General features: G+C 45.9%; 1 protein-coding gene across 1 annotated transcript in view; it reads left to right on the plus strand.

The window, feature by feature from the left end:
* SRRM4 (serine/arginine repetitive matrix 4) overlaps nucleotides 1–16,012 on the plus strand; it is a 165,995-nt gene that overhangs the window by 114,066 nt on the left and 35,917 nt on the right. Inside the window, 2 exon segments of the mRNA XM_070385592.1 lie at nucleotides 12,688–12,834; nucleotides 14,334–14,420. Of these exon segments, the coding sequence (XP_070241693.1) occupies nucleotides 12,688–12,834; nucleotides 14,334–14,420 (234 nt within the window).

The following is a 16,012-nucleotide window of genomic DNA, read 5'->3' on the forward strand; positions in this document are numbered from 1 at the left end:
ATGGCCCAACCTGTCCATTAATTCTGCCACCATCATCGTCTTCATCATCATCATCACTATCATCACCGACATGTTCATCAAATAACATATGTTGAGCCTTTGTTATGTGTCCAGAAAACATGCTAAGTTTTACACGTATGAAGTTTTTACAACAGTCTAAGGAGACAGGTAATATTAACATACCCATGAACACTTGCCATCCTCAGTTGGGAAAACTAAGGTTTGATAATACTAAGTCACGTCCTCTGGGTCAACACAGCCTAGGAGCAGCAAAGCAGAGCTTCAAACCCATGTCCCTTTGACTCCAAACAGTGCAGTACTTAACTATTGTTTTGTACTTAATTAGCAGTTTGTTAGAGGAATACATCGGAAAAGGCAATGGCACCCCACTCCAGTACTCTTGCCTGGAAAATCCCATGGGCAGAGGAGCCTGGTGGGCTGCAGTCCATAGGGTCGCTAAGAGTCCGACACAACTGAGAGACTTCACTTTCACTTTCCACTTTCATGCATTGGAGAAGGAAATGGCAGCCCACTCCAGTGTTCTTGGCTGGAGAATCCCAGGGACGAGGGAGCCTGGTGGGCTGCCGTCTATGGGGTTGCCCAGAGTCGGACACGACTGAGGCGACTTAGCAGCGGCAGCAGAGGAATACATGGTCTGGGTCTGTCTTTGATGGGATTCACAGGATATTAAGCCTGAGACAGCAATTTGGATGCACAGACTTATTGACAGTATACTTTTAGAAGAAAGGGAGTGAGGAAGCGAGCTAGGGCAGCACAGAACACCAAGACAAGGTGTAGTTTCAGCTGGAATCTAGCCTTAGCCTGATCCCACAGGGAGCTCTGAATAGCATTGCCTTGCTGCAAGGGAGATGGTTGTTTGTACTCCTAAGCCAGTCGTTGGCTGTGGGATGCTCTGCCACTCCCAAGGGTGGATATAACCTTCTTGGAAGGGGTGCTCGTGAGATATTTGCAGCAAACCCACTCACCATCTAAGATCTGACCAAGAGCTCTCACTACAGCTACCAAGGGACTGATTGGTGGTCCCTGCTCAGCCCCTAACTCACCAAGTGTCCTTGAGTGTACTGCTGGCCCCCTTCTGGACCCCAGCTTCTCCTGGGTAAAGTTCCAAGAACTGGCTTAGCTCTGACAAGTTCTGGCTCTGCAGTCTAGCAACACAGTCACTGCCCCCAGTCTGCAATCTCTGTTTCTGTAACCTGGGAGGAGAGATGGGGCCCCTCGGGTAGTTTCAACAGTGTAAGGCGAGATGTCTGACAGCTTCCCCCACTGAAGCTCTTTATCTCACTTCTCTGCTGTGTTATTTTAAAACTAACATGCCCAGACCTCAGGAGCTCGCCGCCTGCAAGATTTGTGGCTTGTCTGCTCTGTCCTCTCTACAGATTTTAGCGGCAGCTTGCTCTCTGCTTGTTATGAATTTTCTACCAAACCTCAGCCCCAGGAAGTGGGGGATAGGTGTGTTGTGTGTGTCTGCAGGAACACAAAGCCCTGACTGCACCGCACTCTCAGATGCTGCCCCCATTACCACCTCCACCTCTGTGGTTCCAGCTAGTGTCCAGTTGGTTGTCCCAGGAGGACAGGGAGACACCAATTCACTCCTGGGCTTTTGACAGAGAAGAGCCAGGACACAGCAGGGAATGCCCCAGCACAAGGAGGATCTCCAGGGACACTCAGGGGCTCCCCTGACCTCCCTGCTCTTCCCTTTCCAAGAATCCCCTGTCTTGGGCTGGATGAGAATCAGCAGTAAGGCTGGAGAACAGTGTGATCACTCCCTGGTAAAAGTGCCGTCCCGTGCCAGAAACTAAGTGCTGAGCATGCACTATGCCATTTCATCCTCACAATCATCCCATGAGGTGCCGACAAGTTGTGATTTCACCAGAGAGGGGAAGAGACTTGCCCAGGGTGAGTGCCTAGGCAGAGTCAGTGTGAGAATCCTGGCACCGTGCTCTGGCAGCCCTCCCCAAACAAGCAGCTCACTCCGCTCTGTGCCATCTTGTTTCCTGCAGGCACAGGTGCCACCTCTCTCTACTTAAGACTTCTCTCTCGGTCACTTTCATCCCACACAAGAGTTTCTTATGTACCTGCCCCATGACTTCCTCTGAAACTGTGAGCTCCCTGAGGGAAAGACTCGTGTCTGGATCATCTTGAAATGACCCTCCACCAGAAGTAAAGTGATGCTTAGCAGATGAGTGAATGAATGACTAATAAATCAGTGAATAAATGAATAGCTAATGAAGAAATAGACGAATGAATGCATAAACAATAAATGAATCAGTGCACCTAAAGGAATATATTGGAGGAATCAGACGTTTTATGAATATATTTTAAGAGTCAGCCTGCCAGGCTGGGTCACTTCTTATTATTCTGAAACCCCGCCAGTATAACGCTCTCAGAGCTCACCTATGTCCTCAGTTTCCCACCTCACTCTAGCCAGCTGCTCCCAGAAGTTCCAGTCTGCTGGCTTTCAATACCATCTACATGCTGACATCACTCAAGGGCGTTTACCCAGCACTAATGTCTTCTCTGGACTCCAGTCTCATGTACCCAACTGCCCACCTGCCGTTGCCACATGGGATGTCTAATCAGCATCTGAAAGTTAACGTGTCCAGAACTGAGCTCTGGGGGCCCTTACACGACACCCCCTTGCCTACAGCTGTCCCTACCCAGTTGTCTGCAGCTTCATCCTCCTCGTTGCTCAGACCGAAACCCTTGGAGTCACCCGTAAGCAGACTTGGTTGTGTGCATGTGTGCTCAGCTGCTCAGTCGTGTCCTACTCGATTTCAACTTCAGTGTGTGTCCAGAATCCAACAGCCTCTCACCATTACCTCATTGATAACACTGATCCTGGCTCTCATCTTCTCTCATGTGGGTTGTTGCAATAATCTCCCCACAGGTCTTCCTGCATTTATCCCAGCTCCCTGGTCATCCTTGCTTAGCAAGCTGCTGGAGAGATCCTTTAAAACCTAAGTCAGATTACATCGCTTTTCTGCTTAGAACCCTCCAATGGCAAGTCACCTCAGAGAAAAAGCCAAGTCCTAGCAATAGCCCAGCAGACCATGATCTGAGACCTCCTCACCCCTTCCCTTGTTCCCTTTGCTCACTCACTTCCAGCCTCAGTGCAGGTAGTGTATTGCAGTCTCAGGGTCTTGGCAATGACTGTGCCCTCTGCCTATTTTGCTCTTTTCCAGGCTCACTCCCTCATCATCTTCAAGTCCTGTTCAAATGTCCCCTTCTCCATGAAACTTTCTCTGTTTTAAAACCACAGCCCTCTCCTGGTAGTAGCATTTCTGGTTTCCCTAATTCTGCTCCATTTTTTTTTCTTTTTTTATAGCTCTCATTGTCTTCAAATACTCTCTAAATTTACCCCTTTTTTCTGCTTATTTTCTGCTCTCTTCCTCCCTCTGCCCATGCCAGGAGAATGCAAGCTCTACCAGGCAGAGGTTTTTTTTCTGTCTTATTCTCTGTGTGTGTTTCCAGTGCCTAGAACATGCCTTATACATAGTAGGTGTTCAGTAAATATTTGTTGAATCAGTGGCTGGATGAAGAAAAAGGAAACAGTCCCAGACAGCACCTCCAGGACTTTTTTTCTCTCAGCTGTTGAGAGAGCTCCTGCTCCAGGCTGAAGGTTTCCTATTAGGGTGAGGACTTCTGCCCTCTTCTCAGCAGATCTTTCTTGCTTGGTGCTTTCTCTAGCAGTAGTCATAATGATGCCCTAAAGGGACTCACCTAGCACAGTCACTCCCAGGGCAAGAATCTCTAATCAGCAATTCACCCTCCCTGGAGCAATGCAAACCCTGTCTACAGTTTCAGCTGATGGAAAGGTCTTGAAGGTGCCCTGGGCCAGAGCAAGAGGTGTTTGCCTTGTCCATGGTGACACAGCTTGGTAGAACCAAGGTTTGAACCCAGGTCAGTAGAACTGCAGGATCTCTGCACTTGCCCAGCATCACCAAGTAACCCTTTACAATGTGTTCAATGAGAAACAACATTTTGGAATTCAGCCAGTTCCCAAGTTTGGGGCGCTTGCATTTCAGACAGCCCCAAGAAACCAGTCCAATCCCCCTCTCAGCGCTTCGAACCCTCACTAGGCAAGTAGGCAACTGACAGGCCAGTCTGTGAAAGGAGAAGCGATCGGGTGGACTAGGGCTGGGCTGGGGCAGCAGGGGGCCGTGCTCTGTGATGAGAGTTCAAAACCCAGACAGGCTGGGGGCCTGACCTGCTCAGCTGAGCTGGGTAAGAAGTGCTGAGCCGATTTTTCTCCATATGGTTCTTTCATCTTTTGACCTGAACTTGGGAACTGGACAATTTTAGATGTACAGCAGGGCTTACCATGCACACATACACACGTTCACACACTCTCAGCCCTGAGAATGAACTAAACCATCCTCATCAATTACCTGAGGACAGAGAGTGCTAGAGGGCTGGACTCAGGATCAAGTCCAAAACCTTTGTAAAGTCTACAACCTGGCTACTCAAACTGTGGTCCGTGGAGCAATAGCATCACCTGGGGATCTTGATAGAGTGCAGATGCTGAATCAGTGGGTCTGGGTTAGGGCCTGAGCTTCGACATTTCTAGCAAATTCACATGCACAGGAAGGCATGAGAAGCAGCTGTCCACATGGCCCTGAAGACTCTAGCCCTGTCTGCCTCCTTAGTCCCAGATCCTGTAATTTTTCTGCTCTCCCACATTCACTGCAGCATTATTTACAGTAGCCAAGACATTGAAACAACCTAAGTTTCCATCACCAGATGAATGGATAAAGACAATGTTACATATATCATATCTATTAATATATCTAATAGATAAAATGGAATTCATTCATAAAAAGGAAGGGAGCCCTGCCATTTGCAACAACATGGATATACCTTGAGGGCATTATGCTAAGTGAAATAAGTCAGCCTCAACTCTTCCGTCCTCCACCCCAACTATCTCTTCCAACTTACTGCTTCCCTGCAGTTCTCTGACGTCCATTGCTGTGGCTCGGTACTTGGTCTTTGCACCTGACCGATTCCTATACATCTTTTAGGAAACTTTCCACAGCCATCTCCCCAGGCTGGATTAGGTGCTTCTCTGTGGTCCTCTGAGCTTCTCTCCATTGGAGAACTTACCACATTGTAATCCCCAACTGAGGAATCAATGTTCCTCTTCCAGGTTGGAAACTCCTTGAGGACACAAATAAGTCTTAGTTACTTTGGAGTCCTTAAACTCTAATACCAAGTAGGTGTTCAGTAAACAGCTGCTGAATAAGTGAATGAAATGATGAGGGAAATGCCGGCCTCATAAAACTTCTTTCTTTCTCATTCGGTTCCTGAAGCTGAGCATCGTGGCCCGTGCATCCAGCGATGTCTCCCACAGTGGTGCTCTGGAATCCCTGTCTTCCCCTAAGCTCCTGTGCTTTTTTTCCCAACTGTGAGATCAAAACTCACAAGAGTCACAGCTCCTGCAGATTATCCCCAACGAGGCTTAATTAACCTTGAAAGGGACTTGGTACCAAGACCTCAGGCCAGAATAGTAACAGGATCCAGACCAAAGTTCCAGGAGCCAAGGCACAAATTAGCCAAATCCATCTTGCCCAGGAGCTAGCATAGTCCCATGATAAGCCTCAGGCTCTCTGGTGGACTCATGAGCTGAGGGTCTTGCACCGTCATTCTCTACTGAAACAAGGAGGCGGTAGCTTTCTGGCTCAGTGCAGAGACAAGGGCAGGTCATTCACAACTCTGGTGGCAAATATAGAACAAGAACCTGGGCATGAACCTTGGATGGGAAGCAACTGCCTTTGCCTCCCCAGGTCTCAATGTCTTCATCTGAGTAATGGGGATAAGTTCATCAAATTGAGCACCTTACCAAGAGCCTTATCAGCATCCATTGAGACACTGGATTTGCAAGTGTTCTACACCCTGGGAGAAGCTATTGGTGGGCTGGGGAAAATAAGTGTCAGAGATGTCCTGAATCTAATGGCCAAGTGCCATTTCTATTTGTATATGTACCTTAAGATACATCTACTTCTCCAAACCCATGAAGCAAATCCCTGTCTTACAGGAAAATTACTAAGATTCACTTTGTGCCCCCACTTATTATCTCCTTATGTTTTCAGAGTGTTTTCCAGATTGCTCTCCTTTTTATCTCAGCTGATTCTCATAAACAAGTAGGGCAGCTGGTGCTCTCACCATTTACTGTCCCTGGGTCTCAGTTTCTCTGTCTGTATAGTGGGCATTCAGAAAACTAAGATCATGGCATCCGGTCCCACCATTTCATGGCAAACAGATGGGGAAACAATGGAAACAGTGACAGACTTTATTTTCTTGGGCTCCAAAATCACTGCATATGGTGACTGTGGCCATGAAATTAAAAGACACCTGCTCCTGAGAAGAGAAGCTGTGACCAACCTAGACAGCATATTAAAAAGCAGAGACAGTACTTTGCCAACAAAGGTCCATCTAGTCAAAGCTGTGGTTTTTCCAGTAGTCATGTATGGATGTGAGAGTTGGACTGTGAAGAAAGCTGAGCGCCAAAGAATCAATGCTTTTGAACTGTGGTGTTGGAGAAGTCTCTTGAGAGTCCCTTGGACTGCAAGGAGATCAAACCAGTCCATCCTAAAGGAAATCAGTCCTGACTATTCATTGGAAGGACTGATGCTGAAGCTGAACTCCAATATTTTGGCCACCTGATGCAAAGAACTGACTCACTAGGAAAGACCCTGATGCTAGGAAAGATTGAAGGCAGGAGGAAAAGGGCACAACAGAGGATGAGATGGTTGGATGGCATCACTGACTCGATGAACATGAGTTTGAGCAAGCTCCAGGATCAGGTGATAGACACGGAAGCCTGGTGTGTTGCAGTCCATGGGGTCGCAAAGGGTCAAACACAACTGAGCAGCTGAACTAAACTGAGAGTGGGCATGGCCATGCCTGCTCCTGGGTTTCTTTGGAAGCTTAAATGAGACAATGCATGAGAAAAGCTTAGCTTGGCATCTGGCACAGAGTAGGTGCTTCATAAATGCCTGCTATAATTATGATCAAAGGATGTAGAAAAGGGACTTCCTGGTGGTCCAGTGGTTGAAAGTCTATCATACAATGCAGGGTGTGTGAGCCAGGGGAACTAAGATCCCACGTGCCAAGTGGCAACTAAGTGTGTGTGCCACAATTATAGAAGCCTGTGTGCCACACAAAGAGCCCACATGCCACAACTAAGACCCGATGCAGCCAAACAAATAAAGGACATGAAAAGAGCGCTGGACTAGGACTCAAAAGGCCACAGAGTTCTAACATCTGTCTCCATGTGCTCCTTGTTTCTTGGGACCTCAGTTTCCTCATTCTGCACAGAGATAAGTGGAGGCCGGGATTCTCACTTCCCTCCAACATTGTTTGTGTCTGATTCCCCAAATAGTGTATAACTCAAACTAGCACTCGAGGCTCCTAACCAGGCTGAGTGAGCACTTTGGTGGAGTCACGAGCTTTGATGGGGGAGGCAGCTCAGGAGACTTTTGCAGAAAGTTCAGCCCTCTTATCGGAGGCTGAGAATCTGCTGGTTGCCATGACTACGGATAGCCTCATCTAAGCTCTAGGTCGCTGATTAGCAGGAACCGAGCAGGGAGGCCTTGAGGAATTCAGCACTCAGGGCTCCCTCCCTCCTTCTGTGAAGCGGAGTGCGCCAGCCCTTGACTTCACTGTTTTAGCTGTCCCCTGAAGATCTCACATTCTTTTAAGTATTTTTTTTAATGCAACATCAAAGGGCAATGTAGTAAAAACAAGGCAGCTGCCGGTACTCCTCAGCAACGATGGAACACAGGATTTTTCTTAAAGCCCTACAAGGATGTAAAGCTGGAAGCAAGGAAGGAAGATGGGTGGGGCCAAGGGGGTGGGCGTGCCAAGGCTGAGGTCTGAGTCCTCTGAAGTGCTTTGTGGCCTCAGACGGGTCCTTCTCCCTGGACCTCTGCTTATTTATATGTGAGGAGAAGTTGCATCTGATCTATGGTTCTCACATGAGATCGGACATCAGAATTTATTTGTAAATTCCTTCCTTCCTTCATTCAACAAACGTTTCTTGAGCAGGAAGGCACGCTATGCCATGCACTAGATCCTTAGGGACCCAGTGGTGAGAAAAGAGACTAGTTGCCACTCTCAGGAAGCTCACATTCTAGTCCAGAAGACAGTTAGCAAGTAAACATGGGAAATGGTCATTTCAGGTATTCATAGTAATGAGTACTCTGGAGGAGGGAAGGTACAACAAGACTGTGATGGAGGCAGGTGACAAGAAGAGCATGATTGCTTAAAGAAGTCAGGGAGGGCTTCCCTGAGGAGGTGACATTTGAGTGAAAGGAAGGAGCTGGAAGAACAGCATACCAGGTGGAGGAAACAGAAAGAGCAAAGGCCTTGATTAAGGGACCTGTTCCATATGAAGAGTAGCAAGAAGGCCATGTGGCTGGAGCAGAGTAAGGGAAAGGTAGAGGGGTAGAAAATGGGCTGTAGAGTAGGAGAGAGACCAAATCAATCAGAGCTTTTTAATCCCAATTATCACTTTGGATTTACTGACCGAGTAGAAGGCAGAATTGCCTGGGGTGTTTCTTTAAGATACAGGTTCCCACATTTCATCCTTGGACAGTCTGATTTATTATGGCTATGGTGGGACCTAGGAATCTGTATTTTCAACCTTGGGGGCCTCTGAAACTGTGCCAAGTTTAGCAAAGCCTGGTCTACATGCTCTCTGAGTCTCTTTCAGTTTAAAAAAAGCTAAGAGGCAAAGTGTTAGAACACACTGAAAAAAATCTTTAATTTTATATGAGGAAGGAATCCTTTCTTCTTTCCCTCACCACTCCCTGTCAACCTGATAGAATTAATTCTATTCTTTGTTTTGTAATCCCATGTGAAGTACCATGGAATGGAATGGGAGACCAATGCTATTGGGGGAAAAAAAATGCTACCACATCAAGGAGTGTCAAGTTATAAACTGTAGCAACTCCATTATACCTCTACTCATCAAACCATTGTCAGGGATTCCCCATCCCTAATTCTGAACAAAGCTGCTGGCAGCGAGGGATGAGGCATTGTCCCTGCCCTTAGCCTTGTCCCCCAGTGCCTGGCAATAGCATCCACCAGCTTTGCCCACACTGGAGATAACCCCTGCCTCTGTTAGCACAAGTCACTGATACCTTCCGCCGGATGCCAGCACTAGTTGTCATTCACTGCCAAACTCATCACATCAACCCTCAGTTTCTGCCTAGGACAAGGTTGCCTCAGGCACATATTTGTGTCTTGGTTTCCTGTAATGCTCCAGAAATGCTCCCCAAATTCCATTCTTGTATGTATGTCCAACTCAAGACTCTTGGGCAATACACATCCATTGATAAGCACACTGATCATTTTTCTAAGGGAAATATGAGGAATAGTAGAAGACATTGATTGAGCCATCTGAGTAGACAGAGATATTGGCTGGGTTGTTTCCACCAACTGTTACCATGAAGGGATTAGCTCAAGGCATCTCAAAAAGCTCTTTATAATTTTTTGAAACAGATGAATGTTCTCTTTAGTCAATGCCTTTGCCCTTTCATTTATTCCTTGAACAAATGTTGCTGATTGTTTATCCCACATTTAACCAGCAGCCAAGGATGCTAGTTCTGCTTTCAAAATATAGCAGAATCTAATCACATCTCATCACCGCCATTGCTGCCACCCTGCTCTGGGCCAGGTCTATTGCAATGGTCTCCCTCTCTCTGTCCTTCCCTTCCTTCCTTTGAGTGTCCTGAGCTCAGGGAGTGAACCTTCTGAACATCACCCATCTCGGCCACAGGGGACCCAAAGTTTTTCCCATGACCTATAAAGACCTCATCTCTGATCTCTCCTCTTATCATTCTTACCCCTGCTTGCTGTTTCTTGAGTATGCCGACTGTCTTTGAACTTGATATTCCTTCTGCCTGGAACATACTGCTTACAGGTATTTGTGTAGAAGTTACATATTGCTGAGCAACAAAATACCCCAAATATTTGTGACTTAGAACAACAATTAACAGTTAAGTTTTGCAGTTTCCTTGAATTAGAAGTTTGGCTGGGTGACTGGGTCACTACCTCTCAAACATTAGCCATGTCTGCTGTCTCATCTGATAGCTTGCCGGGGCTGGAGGACTCACTTCTGAGGTGGTTCACTCACATGGCTGGTTGTGCTGGCTGTTGGCAGGAAGTCTCGGTTCTTTGTCATATGGATGTCTCCAAAGGGCTGCTTGAGTGTCCTCACTACATGGCGGCCAACTTCCCTCAAAGTGATCAATCCAAGAGGAAGAGGCAGAAGTTACCTTCATGACTTAGTCTTGAAAGTCACACATCATCACTTTTACTTCATTCTGTTCATTCAACTTGAGTCACTAGCCCATCCAGTATCCTAGGGGAGGGAAATTAGGCTCCCTAATTGATGGTATGAATGTCAAAAATTTGTGAACACATTTTAAAGCCAACACAAACTACAAGGTTAGTCCTGGTCCTTCAAGTATCCACCCTGTTACTTCCTAAGAAAGGCTCTCCATGATTATTTTGCTGTTCTTTTTGTTTAGTTGTTAAGTAATGTCCAAATCTTCTGTGACCCGTTGGACTGTAGCCTGCCAGGTTCCTCTGTCCATGGGATTTCCCAGGCAAGAACACTAGAGCAGGTTGCCATTTCCTATGCCAGGGGATCTTCCCAAACCAGGGATTAAACCCACATCTCCTGCTTTGGCAAGCAGACTCTTTACCAATGAGCCACCAGGGAAGCTCCCTCCATGATTACCCGATATTAAATAACAGTCACCCCTCTCACTTTTCTAGGCCCTTTACACTGATTCATTCTCTCTATAATTTATTACTGATGAATAAGCCATATTATTACTTGCTTGTGCATTTATTACCTGCTTTTCCATGTATAATCCAAACTCTGTGATCTCTGGGAACACCTGTGTCTTGTTCACTACATCCCCACACTTAAAACTGGCCCGGAGACACTGCAGGCACCCAGGGAATCAGAGCTGATGAATTTTAGGTTAGCCTCAGCTAGGACAAGAATGGCAAGAGGCAAACCTTGCTGGAGGCTGGGCAGGAATTGCAAGCTTTGAGTTTGAAAAGAGCCAGGACAGCATTCCACACAGATAGACCAGAGGGAACAAAGACATAGAAATGGAACCCTCATCATGGGGGAAAAGTGGAGTTCTGGAAGCATGGAATTGACGGTGAGAAGGGCTGGGTAGACCCCACTAGAATCCCCATCTTTCCTGGGCTTGAAGCATCTCCTAGCTCCGCTTCTAAAGATGCACTGAGAAGCAGCTGACAGAGATGGATGTGTTTTGCTGCCCTCCCTTCAATACTGCCAGGCTTGGCCTGCGCTCCTGGCAGCCCCAAGGAGCAGGGGGGCTTATCAGATGCATTTATCCTGAGTCATAAAACCAATCTTGATGCAATGGCTGCAGAAGCTCGATGCAGGAGAGATGCTAATACCTTTGATCAATGCTTGACCTGGGATCTGCAGGCAGGGCAGGCAGGCAGGGAGGGCAGCAAGCATGCTTGCTGGATGTTGCTAGATCCACCTGTGGCTCTCAGACTGCTGACTCTTCCTGGTTAGGAGCCAGGAGATTTGAGTGACAGCCCCTTCAGAGACTGAGTAGGCAATTTCTCTTCCTTCTCTGGGACTCAGAGAAGGAGGTGGGACACAGGTCATCTTCCTATGCAGTTTGGACCTCATCTCAGAGGCAGAGGGGAGAGCTTCAAGCCTTCATTGGAACTGCTATCCCAAATGGGTGAGCTCCCACCTGCTAAGGACAGCAGATAGGAGGCTTGGTTCACAGAGAAGTAAAGGAAAATGGAAATGACACATTTTAGGCCTTTCCTGTTTGTTTATATTATCTTATTTTATCTTCACAACAACTCAATGATATATGGACTGATATTATCCTCTATTTTATAGCTGAGATATAAACTCAGCTATATACTGAGATATATAATTCAGAGAGGTTGAGCAACTAATCCAGGATTCTATAGTTACTAAATGGTGAAGATAGTGTTTGAATTAAGGTATCTCTGTGCCACACACAGATAAGACAGAAAAATGGGATAGAAATGGCAAAAGAGAGTTTAAACTAATCCTGTCTTGCTTTTGGCCTCAGAATAAGTCTTGAGGAAGGAAGTAAAATGCTGATTCCCAGCCCTTCCCTGTGATTAAGTCAGGATAGCCTGCTGCTGCTGCTAAGTCGCTTCAGTCGTGTCCGACTCTGTGCGACCGCATAGACGGCAGCCCACCAGGCTCCCCCGTCCCTGGGGTTCTCCAGGCAAGAACACTGGAGTGGGTTGCCAAGCCTAAGCAGTAACAAATAAGCCCCTAAACCTCAGTGGCTTAATCTAACTAAGGCTTATTTCTGTCATGCAAAGTCTAATGTGATCCAGGCATCTCTCTTCCCATCCAGTAGCTTCACTGTTTGAAAGGTGTGGCCTCGAAAGTCACTGTGACAGAGGGAAAGAGAGAGCTGGAGATGGCACACAGATCTGACTGCCTCAAACTAGAAACAATATATATCACCCCCTCCTCGGAGACCATTGACCCCTGATGATATTTATGACCCCAACTTAACTCCAAGGGAAATCAGACATCTGTTCATGCTTGATGAACATTAAGAATCTCTGTCATATCCTAATGCGTTTGCCTCCTTCTTTCTTCTTCTATAGGACAGAACCCCAGAGCAGCCCCATGGTCCCAGCTCAGGATGGACCCTCGGAAAAGCTGAGCCAGCATTTGGCCTCCAAGGTCTTGGGCACCAACAGCTGGGACAGAGGCAAAGCCTGCAGGGAGCCCAGTCCCACCAGAGCACGCAGGTGAGACTCTGCCCCATCCCCCTCTCTGATCTAATGGGAAGTTCAAGTTGAGGCTGAAAAAACGAAGTTTATTTCTCTGACCACTCTTCCCCTCTGTCTCTTGCAAGTTCCTCTTTGAGATCCTTAAATCAAATCAAAACCCATTTGAGAATTAATTGAAAGCTATGAGTACTAAGAACACCCTCCTAATTCTGTGTACCATTTCAGAAGATTCGTAGACTCCCGAGGCTAGTGAACAGGTGTCTAAGTAGTTAAATATTTACCCCCTATGATTTTTATTTTTAACCTGCTAAGAGTGAGTCTCTTGAAGATATAGCTGTATAATTTTTGTTGACTGGCAATGCAGAGACGTTAACATGTATTCTAATTACTTATATCATTTTTTCCCTACTAACTGTAAATACCAGATTCTTAGAATGGAATTAATTATGGCAGCATTTTTTGATGTTTTATAAAGAGTTAAGTAACTTCCAAAAGATCAGCCACACAAACAAGTTTGAGAAAGCAGCTGGTTTTGTGGGAAAGCTCTCAGGACAGTAATCACACAGGCCTCGATTCATATCCCCCTCAGACACTTCCTAACTGTGCAGCCTTGAGCAAGGCAGTTCAGCTTTCTGAGCCTGATTTTCTTTGCCTGTAGAATGAGACAGTAAAAACCATAACACCTTCAAAGTGCTTTTGTTAGTATCAAAGTATATAAAACATTTGGTGCATAGTAAGTGAATATACAGTAGCTGTGTTATTACTAATAATGACAATAATATTCTTATTAATATTCTCTTTTCCCAGTGAGGTTCAGCGGGGTTGGCCTGTTTCAATTCCCAAGCAGTTTTTCATCCAGAACCATATCTTTTTGCCGTGGGATGGATACTGCTTTAAAAAAAAATCCCTGGAGCCTGCCCCAATTATAAAAGGAGATAACTTGACTTCATTTAACTGCAGCCTGAGCATTTGAATTTAATTGAACAGGAAATAATTATTCCTGAGGAGTGGAGGTTTTTGAGGTTCTGTGAAGCGATATGAGATATGTATCTCGTTACATTAGACCTTGGCAAATATACTTTTAATAATCAGCTGCTACTTAACCTACCTTTTGCCTCACATTTAATTTCCAGCAGGAACTACAGACACGATGTACTGGGGAGGGAGGATGCTGAACTGCCAATTAATTATTTAAAAACTGATTTATTTACCACGGTGAGCCATTTGCAAATTCAATAATAAATCTATTAAGGAGCAGTTAACCTCTATAGCTCTGTTTTAAATAATCAATTGGTGTTTGGGTAACGTAGAGCATCTGTCTCATTAGGTCAGCATTGGCTCCTTATTTGAGGCATTTAACCTGAAGTGCAACCAAATCAGCCATGAGGTGGTGATTAGGTATTCACTGTGGGTCCTTCACCCTCCCAGGACCTGGATCATCTCTCAGCTACAACAGCACCAGTTGGCGGCTCAGGGAACCCTGGGTCCTCTAACGCCTTGTTCTATGTTCTCCTCAGTGCCTCCCACAGCAAAGACTTGACGCCACTACCTTCCTCCAGGGGGAAGAAAAAAAAGAAGAAAGCTACGCGGAAGAAGAGAAGGAGGTGAGGGCTGCAAGGGGCCACGAAACCCTGAAGATGGAGGAAGGGACAAAAGGGTTCTTGAGTTAGGCAGTGACTCCTCTGGGATTCAGATCCCCCCTTTGCCTCTTAACTTGCTGTGTGACCTTGGGCAAGTCACTTCACCTCTCTGAGCCTGTTTCCATTTCTATAAAATGGTAGAAATACCTACTTCTTGGGGTTTGTGAGTATTAGACAAGAAAGTTGACGTGGAAGCAGCTGTCACAGCGTCTGGCACATAGTAAATGATAGTTAATATGAAGCATGACCGTGACCATTAGTATTTACTTCTTTATGTATTTTTGGAGAACTCACTTCATGTAAGTGCCATGCCAGGCACTTTTATCTCACATAGTTCTAGTTGTTTTTCTTGTGATGAGAAATCTTAAGATCTAATCTTTTAGCAACTTTCAAATGCACAGTATTGACTCTAGTCATCATGACTTCTTTCTTTCATAGTTATTACCCCCATTTTAGAATGAGAAAATAAAGGCTCAGAGAGGAGGTGACAGAACCTACAGACACTTGATTCTAGGCTCCTCAATTGCTTCTGCCACTACAAAAATGCCAAGGATAATTGACTTTATATTGTTTTCCAGCTATTGACTCTTTTGTACCATATGAATTTTTTTCTATACACAATACTTTTACTTTTTTTGCATTTAAAATTGTTTTCAGGCTTTCTTCTAGGCTGTAAATCCCTACAATAAAAGCAGGTTCAGTGTTCCAGACCCCAAGGGGTGGTCAGAGAGTTGTTTCTTATATGACCTCAGTTCAGTCGCTCAGTTGTGTCTGACTCTTTGCAACCCTATGGACTGCAGCACGCCAGGCTTCCCTGTCCATCATCAACTCCCGGAGCTTGCTCAAACTCACGTCCATCGAGTTGTTGATGCCATCCAACCATCTCATCCTCTGTCATCCCCTTCTCCTCCTGCCTTCAATCTTTCCCAGCATCAGGGTCTTTTCCAATGAGTCAGTTCTTCATATCAGGTGGCCAAAGTATTGGAGTTTCAGCTTGAGCATTAGTCCTTCCAGTGAATATTCAGGACTGATTTCCTTTAGGATTGACTGGTTTGATCTCCTTGCAGTCCATGGGACTCTCAGGAGTCTTCTCCAACACCACAGTTCAAAAGCATCGATTCTTCAGCACTCAGCTTTCTTTATGGTCCAACTCTCACATCCATACATGACTATTGCAAAAATGACAGTTTTGACTAGATGGACCTTTGTCGGCAAAGTAATGTCTCTGCTTTTTAATATGTTGGTCACAGCTTTTCTTCCAAGGAGCAAGCATCTTTTAATTTCATGGCTGCAGTCACCATCTGCAGTGATTTTGGAGCCCAAGAAGATAAAGTCTGTCACTGTTTCCATTGTTTCCCCATCTATTTGCCATGAAGTGATGGGATCGGATGCCGTGATCTTAGTCTTTTGAATGTTTAGTTTTAAGCCAGTTTTTCCACTCTCCTCTTTCACTTTCATCAAGACGCTCTTTGGTTCTTGTTCCTTAGAGAGGCAAGTTAAAAAACCTCGGAGGCAGTATTTGAAGAAGCCTCCAGGGGGCAGCAGAGAGCAGAATC

This window comes from Bos mutus, chromosome 17 (genome assembly GCF_027580195.1).
Source record: "Bos mutus isolate GX-2022 chromosome 17, NWIPB_WYAK_1.1, whole genome shotgun sequence".
NCBI classification, from domain to species: Eukaryota; Metazoa; Chordata; class Mammalia; order Artiodactyla; family Bovidae; genus Bos; species Bos mutus.